This window comes from Salvelinus sp. IW2-2015, linkage group LG3 (assembly GCF_002910315.2).
Source record: "Salvelinus sp. IW2-2015 linkage group LG3, ASM291031v2, whole genome shotgun sequence".
NCBI classification, from domain to species: Eukaryota; Metazoa; Chordata; class Actinopteri; order Salmoniformes; family Salmonidae; genus Salvelinus; species Salvelinus sp. IW2-2015.
This window is the reverse complement of record NC_036840.1, coordinates 26,648,860-26,666,998: the sequence shown is the minus strand read 5'-3', so window position 1 is coordinate 26,666,998 and position 18,139 is coordinate 26,648,860. Positions and strand designations below refer to the sequence as shown.

The following is an 18,139-nucleotide window of genomic DNA, read 5'->3' as shown; positions in this document are numbered from 1 at the left end:
ATCCAAGCATTAGATATCTGCGGTGCTGCTCGTGGCAACGTCCTTTCGCTGAGTCTACCTTTAAGTTAAGGCTATCTCACAAACTAATGTAACAGTATTTATTCAACCTAGCATGCAAAGGTCTCAGGTCTGGGGAGATCTTCACAATTGCTATTATAATCTGTGCAGAATCTAAAACAGAGTTGATCTCCTGCACTATATAATTTTAATGTAATCTCATTCACATCGACAGGGCTAGAATGGAGACGGTCAAGAGCTTCAAGTTCCTCGGTGTTCACATCACTAAAGATCTATCATGGTCCAAACACAGTCATGAAGAGGGCCTACAATGTCTCTTCCCCCTCAGAAAGCTGAAAAGATTTGGTATGGGCCCTCAGATCCTCAAAAAGTTCTACAGCTGCACCATTGAAAGCATCTTGACTGGCTGCATCACCGCTTGATATGGCAACTGCAAGGCACCTGACCGCAAGGGGCTACAGAGGGTGGTGCGAACGGCCAAGTACATCACTGGGGCCGAGCTCCCTGCCATCCAGGACCTCTATACCGGGCGTTGTCAGAGGAAGGCCCTAAAAATTGTCAACGACTCCAGCCACCCAAGTCATAGACGGTTCTCTCTGCTACTGCCAGGCAAGTGGTACCAATGCACCAAGTCTGGAACCAACAGGACCCTGAATAGCTTAAGACTGCTAAATAGTTAGTTAAATAGTTAACCAAATAGCTACCCGGACATTGATCCTTTTTGCACAAACTTTTTGGACTCATCACATACGCTGCTGCTACTGTTTACTATCTGTGACTTTATTCCTAGTTATATGTACATATCTACATCCTCGTACCCCTGCATGTTACCCCTTGTATATAGTCAAGTTATCGTTACTCACTATGTATCTATTTTTGCTTTTATTATTACGTGTTTTACTTATTATATCTCTATTTTCTTTCACTCTGCGTTGTTGGGAAGGGCCCGTAAGTAAGCATTTCACTATTAGTCCACACCTTTTACTTCCGAAGCATGTGATGAATAACAATTGATTTGATTTCATCTCAACTGAAATCCAGGTCATTTGGTTTTGCTATTTGATGAAGCACAGTGACAACACGTTAACTTGTTGTATAAATACAAAATATCTGACATGGTATTCCCATTTGAACTTTCTTGTGCTTTTAATTGGTTGAAAGCACAGTGATAACACATTTAGATGACAACTAAACCAAATATCAGACATTGTTTCTCCACTGTAATTGGGTCGTGCTTTCAGATGGTTGAAAAAATAGTGATAACACATTCGAAATTCAGCAAACTTCTAGCTATCTTTTTGAGTGGGTGAATAATGGTTGAAATCTTATTGATCGACATCTCAACCAAATATGACCCACGTTTCCATGTTGAATGGATGTGGTGTGCCCTGGAGGGCAATTTGCTCTTGCTCACTAAGGATGGTGTCTGGTTGCAGTGTCTTCATTTCATGAATGTTTTCTGAGAGAAACCTGGCAAGATGCCAGCACTAGGAACTGAAAGAGGAGTTTGTAGAGAACACACATCTCCAAATGATCATGTTGATGAGGTTATAAAAGTATCAACATTTGCTCTGTTTCTTCTTGTCAGTTGTTGATCATTGTTTAACCAGACAGAGTTAAAATAGTATTTGTTGTCTTTCAAAAAACATTAGCTGCACTCTGTTGATCTCAGAGGGAACCAGTCTCTTGGGTAAACTATGGAACTCCTGCAAGGACAAAAGCCAAAGAAAACACTAAACACTGTCAGAAACGAACAAGACATAAGTATATTATAACGCTGCTTCATCTTAAGCCAGAGGAACAACAAGGCTATTCAAAAGCCAACTAGAAACATTTTCCACTTCCTGTGTCGTGGCTTTGAGCACAACCTCTAGGTTCCTTTGCAAATGTAAAAACACAGTAGCTTCAAACCAGAAGTAGCGCATTCAAACAACCCAAACCCTTTGGCTGATTCTATAATGACAAAAGTGGATTCTCTTTATAAGTGCTTTTACAAGGGACTCATTGAATAACATCGAATGGAGGTAACTCGTGTTGTCCCCCCCAACCCCAAACATCAGTTCTTCAATGTCTGTGTTCTTCAATGTCTGTACCTGCAGGTATGGGGATGGGCTCTCAGTGGAGGTCCCCTTCACATCCTGCCTCTTCTTCTTCTTCTTCTTCTTATTTTTATGTGCTTTGGGCATTACCACCACCGACCCTTCTTCCTCCTCCTCCTCCTCCTCCTCCTCCTCCTCCTCCTCCTCCTCATAAATGGACTGGAGGGACTCCTAATCCTCGTCATCCTCAAGGTGTGTGGACTCACTGGTGCTGTCCCTCACGTCCTGCCAGTTCTCCTCATAATCTGTCCCTACGCTCTATTTCCCATCACTGAACTTCCCCTCCCCTCCAGCGGAAAGCGCTTTGTCCTCCAGGGAGAGCCGGCTGCTGTGGGAGCTCCTGGGGTTCAGGGTGGTGTCGCTGGTAGGCTGGAGCTCCACTCTGGAGTCTGACAGAGCAGCGGAAAAGGGAAAGTCAAAGGTAGGTACTTTAATGGGCCAAAACTGGGCTGGAACAGAAGCCTGCACACACTTGGAGTTGTTCAGGACTAGAGTTGTCCACCTTGATTTAAGTTTCAAATGACACCCTATTACTCGTATAGTAGTGGACTAATTTTAAGACCAGAGGATCTGTACTGGTCCAAGAGTAGTGCATATGGGGAATAAGATTCAATTGGAGATGGTTTAAAGTTTAAGCCAAGGTGGACAACTTCAAGCCTGAAGTGTTGCACTGTGCTAACAGGATATGGGGAACTGGGAAATATTAGCAGAAACGTGACATGGATATAGGAAAACGCCGGGTTGATCCTATTTCACCAGGATTCAGTTTGTTGATTTACGCACACATACAACTGACTGGAATAAGATAACACCAGTGGAGCCTGCTGAGGTGAGGATGGCTCGTAATATTGGCTGGAACGGAGCAAATGGAATGGCATCAAACACGTTGGATTTATTTGATACCATTCCATTCATTCCGCTCCAGCCACTAGAAGTGTTTAATCTTGCCAAGCATCAAATGTTATGTATCCCCCCACCAACACCCTTCCACAATGCACTACCCTCCTCTGTGACTCAGTTACATAGTAAACAAGTCTAGAACCAATAAGACCCTGAACAGCTTCTACCCCCAAGCCATAAGACTGTTAAATAGTTAGTTAAATAGTTAACCAAATAGGTTTTTTGAGACAATCTTCATTGACCCTTTTTGCACTAACCTTTTTGACTCATCACATACGCTGCTGCTACTGTTAATTATCTGTCACTTTATATTTACATATCTAGGAATAAACTTACAGTATGTTACTAGCCGGCTGCCACCTGCAATTCTACCCTGCACTTTGGAGACTGCTGCCCTATGTACACAAAGTATGTGGACACCCCTTCAAATTTGTGGATTTGGCTATTTCAGCCACACCTGTTGCTGATAGGTGTATAAAATCGAGCAAACAGCCATGGACTCTCCATAGACAAACATTGGCAATAGAATGGTCTTGGTGAAGAGCTCAGTGACTGTCAACGTGGCACCGTCATAGGATGCCACCATTCCAACAAGTCAGTTTGTAAAATTTCTGCCCTCATAGAGCTGCCCCGGTCAACTGTAAGTGTTGTTATTGTGAAGTGGAAACGTCTAAATGCGAAGTGATAGCAGCCGCACACAAGCCTAAGATCACCATGTGCAATGCCAAGGGTCAGCTAGAGTGGTGTAAAGCTCACCTCCATTGGAGTATGGAGCAATGGAACCGCGTTCTCTGGAGTTATGAATCACACTTCACCATCTGAAAGGCCGCTCAGCAAGGAAGAAGCCACTGCTCCAAAACTGCCATAAAAAATACAGACTACGGTTTGCAACTGCACATGGGGACAAAGATCGTACTTTTTGGAGAAATGTCATCTGGTCTGATGAAACAAAAATAGAACTGTTTGGCCAGAATGACCATCATTATGTTTGGAGGAAAAAGGGGGAGGCTTGCAAGCCGAAGAACACCATCCCAACCGTGAAGCACGGGGGTGGCAGCATCATGTTGTGGGGGTGCTTTGCTGCAGGAGGGACTGGTGCACTTCACAAAATAGATGGCATCATGAGGCAGGAAAACTATGTGGATATATTGAAGCAACATCTCAAGACATCAGTCAGGAAGTTAAAGCTTGGTCTCAAATGGGTCTTCCAAATGGACAATGACCCCAAGCATACTACCAAAGTTGTGGCAAAATGGAATAAGGACAACAAAGTCAAGGTATTTGTGGCCATCACAAAGCCCTGACCTCAATCCTATAGAAAATTTGTGGGCAGAACTGAAAAAGCGTGTACGAGCAAGGAGGCCTACAGACCTGACTCAGTTACATCAGCTCTGTCAGGAGGAAGGGGCCAAAATTCACCCAACTTATTGTGGGAAGCTTGTGGAAGGCTACCCGAAATGTTTGGCCCAAGTTAAACAATTTAAAGGCAGTGCTACCAAATACTAATTGAGTATAAAAGAAATAAAATAAATAAGATAAAAGAAATAAAAGCTGCAAAAAATGATTCTCTCTACTATTATTCTGACATTTCACATTCTTAAAATAAAGTGGTGATCCTAACTGACCTAAGACAGGGAATTTTTACTTGGATTAAATTTCAGGAATTGTGAAAAACTGAGTTTGAATGTATTTGGCTAAGGAGTATGTAAACTTCTGACGTCAACTGTATATACTGTATTATAGTCAAGGCTCATCCTATATAACTACTGCTGAACAAACCTTTTCTATTCGTATACTGTCCATACTGTCTATCTATACACACCATCATATACAGTGCCTTTGGAAAGTATTCAGACCCCTTGACTTTTTCCACATTTTGTTAGGTTACAGCCCTATTCTAAAACTGATTCAAATGTTTTTTCCCTCGTCAATCTACACACAATACCCCATAATGAAAAAGCAAAACAGGTTTTTAGATACATTACATTTACATAAGTATTCAGACACTTCACTCAGTACATTGTTGAAGCACATTTGGCAGCCTTGAGTCTTCTTGGGTATGACGCTACAGGCTTGGCACACCTGTATTTGGGGAATTTATCCCATTCTTCTCTGCAGATCCTCTCAAGCTCTGTCAGGTTAGATAGGGAGCGTCGCTGCACAGCTATTTCCAGGTCTCTCCAGAGATGTTCAATCGGGTTCAAGTCCGGGTTCTGGCTGGGACACTCAAGGAAATTCAGAGGCTTGTCCCGAAGCCACTTATGCATTGTCTTAGCTATGTGCTTAGGGTTGTTGTCCTGTTGGAAGTTAAACCTTCGCCCCAGTCTGAGGTCCTGAGCACTCTGGAGTAGGTTTTCATCAAGGATCTCTCTGTACTTTGCTCTGTTCATTTTTGCTTCGTCCCTGACTAGTCTCCCAGTCCCTGACGCTGAAAAACACACCCACAGTATGATGCTGCCACCACCTTCAATGCTGCAGAAACGTTTTGGTACCCTTCCCCAGATCTGTGCCTCGACACAATCCTGTCTCTGAGCTCTATGGACAATTCCTTCGACCTCAAGGCTTGGTTTTGCTATGACATGCACTGTTAACAATGGGACCTTATATAGACAGGTGTGTGCCTTTCCAAATCATGTCCAATCAATTGAATTTACCACAGGTGGACTACAATAAAGTTGTGGAAACATCTCAAGGATGATCAATGGAAACAGGATGCACCTGAGCTCAATTTCGAGTCTCATAGCAAAGGGTCTTAATACTTATGTAAATAAAGTTTTTCCTTTTTTTTTTTTATATATTACCACAAAAAAAATCATAACTATTTTCGCTTTCTCATTAGGGGGTATTGTGTGTAGATTGCTGAGGATTTTTTATTTATTTAATCAATTTTAGAATAAGGCTTTAATGTAACAAAATGTAGAAAAAGTCAAGGGGTCTGAATACTTTCCGAAGGCACTGTACATGTATATTTATATTCCTGGCTCTGACATTCCTCGTTGTAAAATGTCTATATTTCTTAATTCCTTTGTTAATATTTTTTGGATTTGAGTGTATTGTTTTGTATTGTTAAGTATTACAGTTGGAGCTAGAAACATAAGCATTCCGCAACACACTCAATAACATCTGCAAAATATGTGTACGCGACAAATAACATATGAATTTGATTTGATATCTACCTCAATTACCTCGTACCCATGCACATCAACTTGGTACTGGTGCCCAGTGTATATTGCTAAGTTATCATATCATTCTAGTCCTAGTCAATGCCACTCCGACGTTGCTTGTCCTGATATTTATATATTTCTTAATTCCATTCTTCTACTTTAGATTTGAGTGTATTATTGTGAATTGTTAGATACTACTGCACTGTTGGAGCTAGGAACACAGGCATTTCACTACACCCGCAATAACATCTGCTAAATATGTGTATGTGACCTCATTATGTATCTATTATTACTTTTATTATTACGTGTTTTACTTTTCTATTATTTCTCTATTTTCTTTCTCTCTGCATTGTTGGGAAGGGCCAGTAAGCATTTCACTGTTAGCCTACACTTGTTGTTTACAAAGCATGTGACAAATACAATTTGATTTGATTTGAACTTTTCATGTGAGCAGAGATGGGAGATTTTATTTAACAGCCATCTCCTCTGTTTACTTCATTAGTGCTCTAACATCATTATGGGGACATTAGACCATTTGTAACACACACACACACACACACACATGCACACAAGCACTTAGGCAGACACACACAAAGGCTCAAGGGGTTTGAATTTGAGTGCACTTGTAAAAGTCCTTAACCCCTTCCTCTCCCATTTCCTGTGTCGTTTGTGTAATATGGGTGTGTTGTATCGTTGACTTTCCTTTCTCTTGAAATTAGTATGTGTTTAGAGAAAGTGGGGGAAGGGAAAGTCGGAAAGAGGGAGCGAGAGCGAGAGAGAGAGAGAGAAATGACTCTGAGGAGACAGGAAGGGACTGTCCCATAACGTTATGCAGGGTTATAACTTGTTATGGCTGCAGGGGGCGTATTGAAAACTGGAAAATATGTGCAAATTTTCAAACGGCCTCTTAATCAATTTTTGCTCTTACAATATGCATATTGTTATTACTATTGGATAGAAAACAGTCTCCAGTTTCTAAAACCGTTTTAATTATTTCTCTAAGTGGAACAGAACTATTTTTACAGTCCATTTCCTATCCGGAAGTGAGATTTCCAAAATCGATGTCGCTCTTCGAGCCCTTGTCTATAAAAGGGCATGTCACTTAGGACTGTAGAAACACGTCATACGCCTTCCTCTGGGTGTCATGCGGAAGTGAGAGTTGAAATCAGTTGATTATCTCGTCCTGTATTTGAACACAGCCTCTTTGAGTGAGTATTGCGCAGTTTATTTTTCTTTCTGGGCGCGAAGTAGCACCTGGACTCGGCTCCTGGAAAACACTCTGTAAAGGTGAATATGATCTCTGGCTTAGATTTTATTTGATACATGTCACAATATCATCCTAAAGTATGTTTTTTCAATATAGTTTAATTATATTATTGAAATGTTTTCTGGACTTTAGACGTGATGCGACGCAAGAATTTTTTCAAGATGGAGAGGTTAGCGTCGCACTGCCAGTGTGCTTGCTAATTCAAGAGGGAAATTGTTCGTTCTGGATCGAAATAAAGACGTTTCTGAACAAAGGACCCCTTGGAGAACATTCTGATGGAAGATCCACAAAGATAAGGACCCAATTTGGGATGCTTTTTTATATATCTGTCGAACTGTGCTAACGCTACCGTTTGACTAGAATCAATGTTGCTGTGTGCTAGCTATTGTAGTAAGCTAATATAACGATATATTGTGTTTTCGCTGTAAAACACTTCAACAATCGGAAATATTGTCTGTATTCACAAGATATTTGTCTTTCATTAGCTATCCACCATATATTTGTCTGAAATGTTTTATGATGAGTAATTAGAAGTAGTTGACGTTGGTGTCTATTTTCTCTGGCTACTCCCGTGCGATTTCTGACTGTAGCTATGATGGTAGCAGTAATGTAAAACTGATTTATAGCTAAAATATGCATTTTTTTTGAACAAAACATAGATTTATTGTGTAACATGTTATAGGACTGTCATCTGAGGTAGTTTTTTCTAGGTTATTTAGGTTGGTTCTAGGTTAGTTAGGTTGGCTTGTGCATGCTACTTGCATCCTACTTGTGCTGTGAAAAATGTCTGTCTTTTTTATTTGGTGGTGAGCTAACATAAATATATGTGGTGTTTTCTCTGTAAAACATTTAAAAAATCGGACATGTTGGCTGGATTGACAAGATGTTTATCTTTCAAATGCTGTATTGGACTTGTTAATGTGTGAAAGTTAAATATTAAAAAAAAATTGATTTTGAATTTCGCGCCCTGCATTTGAGCTGGATGTTGTCAGAGGTGTACCGGTGTCGGGCTGCAGCCATAACAGGTTTTAAGGTGAAAAGATTGGTGAGTGTAAGAAACTGGTCGTCCATCCACAGAAAGCAGTAAAGAAGATGATGAAAGCCACTCAAGGACATTCACGTTAGAGAGAGAGACCCCAGGATGAGTAGCGGCTGCATTAGCAACAGCTAATGGGGACCCCCTAATTAATAACACCCCAGAAATAATAAGAGAGTGAGAGAGAGACAGAGACAGAGAGAGAATATAAATCCATGGCTAGGTGCTTGAAGCACCGGCCCCTCCAGGAAAAACATGCAAGCACCGGCCCCTCCAGGCTGTCTAGGGAATGTGCACTGTGTGCGGACTGCGGCTGAGAATTGCTGAGAAGGTCCGTGGCGGCGAAGGAGCGGCAGATTCCCAAACGCCAATGGTGTGACTGTGTTTGACCAATTCTGAAATATACACACAGCAAAACAGCCCTCAGAGAAAGGAGAGAGATTGAAGGAATCATCAAATGAATAATCTTGGTAAATGTTTAGCTATCAGTCATCTTCCTATCAATAGGCTAGGTTACAAGTAGGCCTAATAAGGCCTGGATGCCAAGGTATGCACTTGATGGAGATGAAATATTATCACAGAGTAGCAGAATATTATTGGACCTATAAAATATAAATTTGTAGCAAAGAGATGATAGTGATTTATTGTCTTGAAAGCGCGTATCTTGAGCACCTGTCGAGCCTTCCCAGCTAGCAATGAGGAAGCGGCCAGGAAGCGGCCCTCTTCCGGGGTGCCGGAACTGATTGAATCAGCCCAGAATCGGGTGTCGGACTCGGCCCGGAATCAAAATGAATGACTGCCCAGAATTGGCCCAAGTACATCGGGCCATTTCCTTCTACCAGAATTCAGGCTTTGCAGGCATCTTAACAGAATCCCCCCAAAAGCGGCCCGAAGCAAAATTACCCGATTTAGTAATTTTAAATATTAATATTATACATTTTATACATACAGTCGGGCAAAAAAGTATTTAGTCAGCCACCAATTGTGCAAGTTCTCCCACTTAAAAAGATGAGAGAGGCCTGTAATTTTCATCGTAGGTACACTTCAACTATGACAAACAAAATGAGGCAAAAAAATCCAGAAAATCACATTATAGGATTTTTTATGAATTTATTTGCAAATTATGGTGGAAAATAAGTATTTGGTCAATAACAAAAGTTTATCTCAATACTTTGTTCTATACCCTTTGTTGGCAATGACAGAGGTCAAACGTTTTCTGTAAGTCTTCACAAGGTTTTCACACACTGTTGCTGGTATTTTGGCCCATTCCTCCATGTAGATCTCCTCTAGAGCAGTGATGTTTTGGGGCTGTTGCTGGGCAACAGCAGACATTTCGAATCCTCCAAAATTTCTATCGGTTGAGATCTGGAGGACTGTTAGCCTACAGGACTTGAAATGCTTCTTACGAACGCCACTCTTCGTTGCCGGCGGTTTGGGATCATTGTCATGCTGAAAAGACCCAGCCATGTTTCATCTTCAATGTCCTTGCTGATAAGGAAGGGTTTCACTCAAAATCTCAGATACATGGCCATTCATTCTTTCCTTACACGGATCATCTCCTGTCCCTTGCAGAAAACAGCCCAAAAGTAGATTTTCCACCCATGTTTCACAGTAGGATGTGTTTTTGGAGCAACTCAGCATTCTTTGTCCTCCAACACGACGAGTTGAGTTTTTACCAAAAAGTTCTATATTGTTTCATCTGACATTCTCCAATTTCTTCTGGATCATCCAAATGCTCTCTAGCAAACTTCAGACGGGCCTGGACATGTACTGCTTAAGCAGGGGGACAGTCTGGCACTGCAGGATTTGAGTCCCTGCGGCGTAGTGTGTTAGATGGTAGGCTTTGTTACTTTGGTCCCAGCTCTCGCAGGTCATTCACTAGGCCCCCCGTTGGTTCTGGATTTTTCTCACCGTTCTTGTGATCATTTGACCCACGGGTGAGATCTTGCGTGGAGCCCAGATCGAGGGAGATTATCATGGTCTGTATGTCTTCCATTTCCTAATAATGTCCCACAGTTGATTTTTCAAACCAAGCTGCTTACCTATTGCAGATTAGTCTTCCAGCCTGGTGCAGGTCTACAATTTGTTTCTGGTGTCCTTTGACAGCTCTTTGTCTCGAATAGTGGAGTTGGAGTGGACTGTTTGAGGTTGTGGACAGGTGTCTTTTATACTGATAACAAGTTCAAACAGGTGCCATCAATACAGGTAACGATGGAGACAGAGGAGCCTCTAAGAGAGAAATTCCAAGTCTGTGAGAGCCAGAAATCTTGCTTGTTTGTAGGTGACCAATACTTATTTTCCACCATAATTTGCAAATAAATTCATTAAAATCCTACAATTGATTTTCTGGATTTTTTTTCTCTCATTTGTCTGTCATAGTTGAAGTGTACTATATACAGGCCTCTCATCTTTTAAGTGGGAAATTGCACAATTGGTGCTGACTAATACTTTTTTGCCCCACTGTACTATATACCCATCCACAAAAAAAAGTTTTGTGTTGAGGAAACGCCATACACCTGGTGACCGTGTCAGCGCGCATGCGCCTGGCCGCCACAGGAGTCTCTACAGCACGATGGACAAGGACATCCCGGCCAGCAAACCCTCCCTAACTCAGACGACGCTGGGCAATTGTGCTTCGCCATGGGCTCCCGGTCGCAGCCGACACGGTTCTCGAACCAGCATCTGTAGCAACACGATGCAGTCTTAGACCGCTGCGCAACTCGGGAGGCTCCTCTCCCAAATTGTAATGCTTATCAACTGCCTTGCAACAGTATCAAAATACAAAATCAAAACGGACAGGAATTTCATTTAAATGTGAAAAAAAAAAAAAGTGAAGACAAATTTGACCATTAATGGGATATGCATCAACAGCAACCTTGGGAAAATCCTGCATTATCATTAACAGCAGACTTATACATTTCCTCAGTGAAACAATGTATGAGCAAATGCCAAATGGCTTTTTTCCAAATTATCGTACGACAGGCAAGTATTCACCTGCACACCCTAATTGACAAACAAACCAAAACAAAGCAAAGTCTTCATGCTTTGTTGATTTCAAAAAAGCCTTCGACTCAATTTGGCATGAGGGTCTGCTATACAAATTGATGGAAATGGTGTTGGGGAAAAACATACGACATTATAAATCCATGTAGACAAACAACAAGTGTGAAGTTAAAATAGGCAAGAAACACACATTTCTTCCCACAAGGCCATGGCGTGAGACAGGGATGCAGCTTAAGCCCACCCTTTCAACAAACATGCTCCAAAAATAAAGGAACACTTAATAAACAACACAATGTAACTCCAAGTCAATCACACTTCTGTGAAATCAAACTGTCCACTTAGAAAGCAACACTGTGACAATAAATTTCACATGCTGTTGTGCAAATGGAATAGACAACAGGTGGAAATTATAGGTAAAGTGGTTCTGCAGGTGGTGACACAGACACTTCTCAGTTCCTATGCTTCTGGCTGATGTTTGTGTCACTTTTGAATGCTGGCGGTGTTTCACTCTAGTGAAAGCATGAGAGGAGTCTACAACCCACACAAGTGGCTCAGGTAGTGCAGCTCATCAGGATGCACATCAATGCGAGCTGTGGCAAGAAGAGTTTGCGTGTCTGTCAGCTAGTAGGTCCAGAGCATGGAGCGCTTTACCAGGAACGGCCAGTACATCAGGAGACGTGAGGAGGCGCAGGAGCACTGAGAGCCCTGCAAAATGACCTCCAGCAGGCCACAAATGTGCATGTGTCTGCTAAACGTCAGAAAACAGACTCCATGAGGGAGGTATGAGGGCCCGACGTCCACAGGTGGGGTTTGCTTACAGCCCAACACCGTGCAGGACGTTTGGCATTGCCAGAGAACCCAGATTGGCAAATTCGCCACTGGCGCCCTGTGCTCTTCACAGATGAAAAGCAGGTTCACACTGAGCACATGTGACAGACTGACAGAGTCTGGAGACGCCGTGGAGAAGGTTCTGCTGCCTGCAACATCCTCCAGCGTGACCGATTTTGCGGTGGTCAGTCATGTGTGGGTGGGCATTCCTTTGGGGCCGACACAGCTCTCATGTTTGCCGAGGTACTGACTGCATTAGATACGAGATGAGATCCTCAGCCCTTGTGAGAATATGCTGGTGCGGTTGCCCTGGGTTCCTCCTAATGCAAGACAATGCTAGACCTCATGTGGTGGAGTGTGAGCAGTTCCTGCAAGAGGAAGGCATTGATGCTATGGACTGGCCGCCCGTTCCCCAGACCTGAATCCAATTGAGCACATCTGGACATCATGTCTCGCTCCACCACCAACGCCACGTTGCACACAGACTGTCCAGGAGTTGGCGGATGCTTTACCCAGGTCTGGGAGAGATCCCTCAGGAGACCATCCGCCTCATCAGGAGCATGCCCAGGCGTTGTAGGAGGTCATACAGGACGTGGAGGCCACACACACTATGAGCTCATTTTGACTTGTTTTAAGGACATTACATCAAAGTTGGATCAGCCTGTAGTGTGGTTTTCCACTTTAATTTTGAGTGTGACTCCAAATCCAGACTCCATGGGTTGATAAATTTGATTTCCATTGATAATTTTGTGTGATTTTGTTGTCAGCACATTCAACTATAAAGAAAAAAGTATTTAATAAGAATATTTCATTCATTCAGATCTAGGATTGTTATTTAAGTGTTCCTTTATTTTTTTGAGCAGTGTATATCAACGAATTGGAGGGAAGTAGAAGTCTGCAACCCAGCCTCACCTACTAGAATCTAAAGCAAATATCTACTGTTTGCTGATGATCTGGTGCTTCTGTCACAACCAAGGAGGGCCTACAGCAGCACCAAGATCTTCTGCACAGATTCTGCCAGACTGGGCCCTGACAGTAAATTCCAGTAAGACCAAATAATGGTGTTCAAAAAAGGTTCAGTCGCCAGGACCACAAATACAAATTCCTCTAGACACCGTTGCCCTAGAGCACAACAAAAACGATACATACCCTGGCCTAAACATTAGCGCCACAGGTAACTTCACAAAGCTCTGAACGATCTGACAGACAAGGCAAGAAGGGCCTTCTTTGCCATCAAAAGGAACATAAAATTCGACATACCAATTAGGATCTGGCTAAAAATACTTGAATCAGTTTATAAGACCTATTGGCTTTATGGTTGTGAGGTTTGGATCCGCTCACCAACAAGAATTCACAAAATAGGACAAACATCAAATTGAGACTGAATTCAGAATTCTGCAAAAATATCCTCAGTGTACAACTTAAAACACCAAATAATGCATGCAGAGCAGAATTAGCGATACCCTAATTATCAAAATCCAGAAAAGAGCTGTTAAATTCTACAACACCTAAAAGGAGCGATTCCCAAACTCCATAACAAAGCATCACTACAGAGAGATGAACTGGAGAACAATCTAAGCAAGCTGGTCCTGGGGCTCTGTTCACAAACACAAACAGACCCCACAGAGCCCCAGGACAGCAACACAATTAGACCCAACCAAATCACGAGAAAACAAAAAGATAATTGCTTGACACATTGGAAAGAATTAACAAAAAAACAGAGCAAACTAGAATGCTATTTGGCCCTGAACAGAGAGTACACAGTGGCAGAATACATGACCACTGTGACTGACCCAAACTTAAGGAAAGCTTTGACTATGTACAGACTCAGTGAGAATAGCCTTGCTATTGAGAGAGGCCGCCGTAGGCAGACCTGGCTCTCAAGAGAAGACAGGCTATGTGCTCACTGCCCACAAAATGAGGTGGAAACTGAGCTGCACTTCCTACCCTCTTGCCAAATGTATGACCATATTAGAGACACATATTTCCCTCAGATTCCACAGATCCACAAAGAATTCGAAAACAAAGGCGATTTTGATAAACTCCCATATCTACTGGGTGAAATACCACAATGTGCCATCACAGCAGCTAGATTTGTGACCTGTTGCCACAAGAAAAGGGCAACCGGTGAAGAACAAACACCACTGTAAATACAACCCATATTTATGTTTATTTATTTTCCCTTTTGTACTTTAACCATTTGCACATCGTTACAACACTGTATATATACATAATATGACATTTGTAATGTCTTAATTCTTTTGGAACTTCTGTGAGTGTGATGTTTACTGTTCATTTTTATTGTTTATTTCTCTTTTGTATATTATCTGTTTCACTTGCTTTGGCAATGTTAACATATGTTTCCCATGCCAATAAAGCCAATTGAATTGAATTGAATTATATAGATGGTAGTGCATCTTGAATGATCCGATTTTCTCTTCCCCTTATCTCTCAGAAGATGCTCTGAGGATAGAGAAGAAAAGGAAACCGGATCTAAAAATCTATAAAATAGACTTCTGAATGTATCTGTTCGCATGACAGTAACCAGCCATTCTAGAAATTGTTATCACAAGACAGAGAACTTAACTTCACGATGCTATGTGATGTCATAATGTAACTTCGACGCAACGGTGAGTAGAATCATAAAACAAGGCATGACGTGATCAACTTTATCAGATTAAAAAAGAAAATTATCACAAGGTTGACCACAAGATGGCCCTGTTGCATAAGTAAAGAACCCCTTTACCGTCCCTGTAATAAGCGATTGGTTCACAGTGACATTCATCTTTTATATCTAAACCATAGGCTATCATTGTGTATAAAAAAAAACATATTCTACAACAGCATGTCAGTAGTTTTACCATAATTTTACAATTGCAGCGAGTTACTGCTGAAATTATTATTTTGCTTGTCATCAGTATCACAAGTGTTTCTGGGTCACAGTCTTGTTGCTGCATGTGTACGTGCCATCCGTTTCCTGCCTGCACTGACCAAGGTGCTGCATTCGAGATTATGGTTAAAATCAACATTATGGTTAACCAACATGGTGAGCCGAGACGTCAAACTGAGCGGTGCTCACTGCTCTCATCCTGTGTAAAGTTGAAGTCGTTTATTTGTGAATAGGCTACAGAACCCATTGTCTTTTTCTTTTTTTTAGGCAACTGGATATTGGTCCAGACAGTTTAATGTCAGACAATACTGCTTCGCAAATGTTTCACTCCTGTCCTGATAGGCTATCACCTCCCCCCTTTACCCCTCTTTTTTTGGTTCCACTGAAACAGGAAGTTTAACGGCTGCTGCTTACGAGTGTTCTCTTTAGATACACACTCGCAGTCGCCTCACCAAGACACCCAGAGATAGGGTTACAGTTATATCAGTGCAATGGAGCTATTCAAGGAGGCAGTGGATTACCTTGAGACACAGCATATCCCAGGCAAGTACATTAGTGTGTGTCTTGCCATAAGCGTGTGTTTGTATGCATGTTTTCTTTCTGTGTAAATGATGTGTGTGTTTCTACTCTATCTCAGTGGAGGCTGCTGGTGGTACAGGGCCTGATCCATTGGAGGATGATGTGTTCCAAGAGGAGGATGTGTTCTCCCCCCTCCAGACAGACAGCATGGACCTGCCCGACACCCCCGTGAGTTATTGCACGACTCCTGTAGCTGATAAAAATTGTAGCTGATAAAAAAATTGCGCCTTCCATGGCGCCTTCCTCTCCTATTGGAGAGCTGCACACACATACACACACACACACATTTACAGCAGAGTGTTTTCTCTGTCTTTAAGGTCCTGCGTACTCGGGAAGAGATGCTGGTTAGGAGGCTCATGGTCCTGAGAACGGTCGTGGACAGTGAGAAGATCTACCTCAATGAGCTAGAGACACTGTTAATGGTAACACACACACACATGAACACACTGCTCAGGGGCTTTGGTGTGTTTTTCTAAGGGTCCTTAAGCACGCGGTTCTGTATTGTGGTATACAGCATCATTTGCAATAACAATTACAACACACATTTTATATTGGCTCTGTTGTCGGGTGGCATACTGCTTCCTCCTGTAGCCACAACACTTCTGTAATTCTTTGTTGAGAGAATGACTTCTCTCTTTTGTCCAGGGCTTGATTTCATTATGAAAACCATGCTCCCTTCCCTCTCTACCTGTTGACTCCACCTCACAGTCCTGAAAGGGATAAGGTGTAAAATGTATGGTAGCCCATGGTGTAATATGGTAATATCTCCACCTAAGCTTCTGGAAAGGATTGTTTTCTCCATATTGCTTACACCTAGTGAACTAGGGCTGAGGGAAGTGGGTGAGGTTTTGTATTGGAATTACAAGTAGGCAGCATTAGTAGTGAGTGACTGTGATAGGAAGTGGTTTTGCAATAACGAGTGACCAGGTCCTTTTTTTATCTCTTAATTTCTCTTCTCCTTTATCTCCATCTCATTATAATAGTCATGCTTCTGCTTTTGTGTCAACAAGCAACACAAATAGAGAAATAACCCCCACTTGGGTTGGTATGGTAAGGTTGGTCAGACCCACCCGTGTTGAAAAGTTCGGGCTGTTTTTCCAGACGCTTGTGTGTAGTGTGAGTACTGTATGACAGTGTGTAAAGCTTAGTGTGTTAGAGAGAATTTGTAGTGTGCGTTTGTGTGCGCTGTGAGAGTGGGTGTCAAAAAGGCTTTTGACAGATACATGTGTACTGTGTGTCTATATTTACTAACGTGTGAACATTTAAGCTGTGCTCGTCACTCTCTTCTCACCTCCCTCTTTCTCAACTTTTTTTCTCATACCCACTCCTTGTCTCTCTCTCTCTCTCTCTCCTATTCCCTCCCTCACCTCCTTCCTTCCCCAGCCTATGAAGGCCTTGAAGGCCACAGCAGGGACGTCTCAGCCAGTTCTATCCAGCCAGCAGGTCCAATCTGTGTTCTATCAGGTGCCTGAGCTCAGAGACCTGCACAGAGACTTCTACACTTGCCTGAGGGACCGCCTGGGGCCGCTGGGGCCACAAATACACCCAGAGACAGACCCGGGGCAGAGGCCGGGGAAAGAGCAGGGCCAAATGGGCTTCCAACTAACTGTTGGAGACCTCTTCCTTAAGATTGTGAGTTACTCCTTCTGCTCCATCCACCCATCCTTTTATTGACCCACTATCAGCTACAGGAGTCTTATTTCACACCTATTCTCACACACACAGGTGAGCCAGCTAGGTGTGTATCGTGGTTTCATAGATAACTATGAGAGTGCTGTGGAGATCGTGAGGAGGTGTACTCAGACTGACCAGCGCTTCAGAATACTGGCTGAGGTAAGATTCAGAGTACTGTCCGGGGTAAGCTTCAGAATTCTGGCCGGGGTAGTTTCAGAATACTAGCCGGGGTAAGTTTCAGAATACTAGCCGGGGTAAGTTTCAGAATACTAGCCGGGGTAAGCTTCAGAATACTAGCCGGGGTAAGTTCAGAATAGTAAGCCGGGGAGTTTCAGAATAGTAGCCGGGGTAAGTTTCAAAATACTAGCCGGGGTAAGCTTCAGATACTAGCCGGGGTAAGTTTCAGAATACTAGCCAGGGTAAGCTTCAGAATACTAGCCGGGGTAAGTTTCAGAATACTAGCCGGGGTAAGTTTCAGAATACTAGCCGGGGTAAGCTTCCAAAATACTACGCCGGGGTAAGTTTCAGAATACTAGCCGGGGTAAGTTTCAAAATACTAGCCGGGTAAGCTTCAGAATACTAGCGCGGGGTAAGTTCAAGAATACTAGCCGGGGTAAGTTTCAGAATACTAGCCGGGGTAAGCTTCAAAATACTAGCCGGGGTAAGTTTCAGAATACTAGC

The 18,139-nt window shown here is 42.6% G+C and overlaps 1 protein-coding gene across 1 annotated transcript; it reads left to right on the top strand.

Annotated features, from left to right (window-relative positions):
- The first annotated feature begins 15,373 nt into the window (after nucleotides 1–15,373).
- LOC111980728 (active breakpoint cluster region-related protein-like) lies at nucleotides 15,374–17,683 on the top strand. The gene is made up of 5 exons (XM_024011642.2): nucleotides 15,374–15,748; nucleotides 15,843–15,952; nucleotides 16,102–16,206; nucleotides 17,168–17,416; nucleotides 17,510–17,683. The coding sequence occupies exons 1-5, from the start codon at nucleotides 15,697–15,699 to the stop codon at nucleotides 17,681–17,683; spliced, it is 690 nt and encodes a 229-aa protein (XP_023867410.1). The 5' UTR covers nucleotides 15,374–15,696.
- The last annotated feature ends 456 nt before the right edge of the window (nucleotides 17,684–18,139 follow it).

Coding starts and splice junctions, on each gene's coding strand:
- LOC111980728 (XM_024011642.2), top strand. CDS start 15,697: ATGGAGCTATTCAAGGAGGCAGTGGATTACCTTGAGACACAGCATATC. Junction 15,749..15,842: donor TGAGACACAGCATATCCCAG/GCAAGTACATTA, acceptor ACTCTATCTCAG/TGGAGGCTGCTGGTGGTACA. Junction 17,417..17,509: donor GAGACCTCTTCCTTAAGATT/GTGAGTTACTCC, acceptor TCACACACACAG/GTGAGCCAGCTAGGTGTGTA.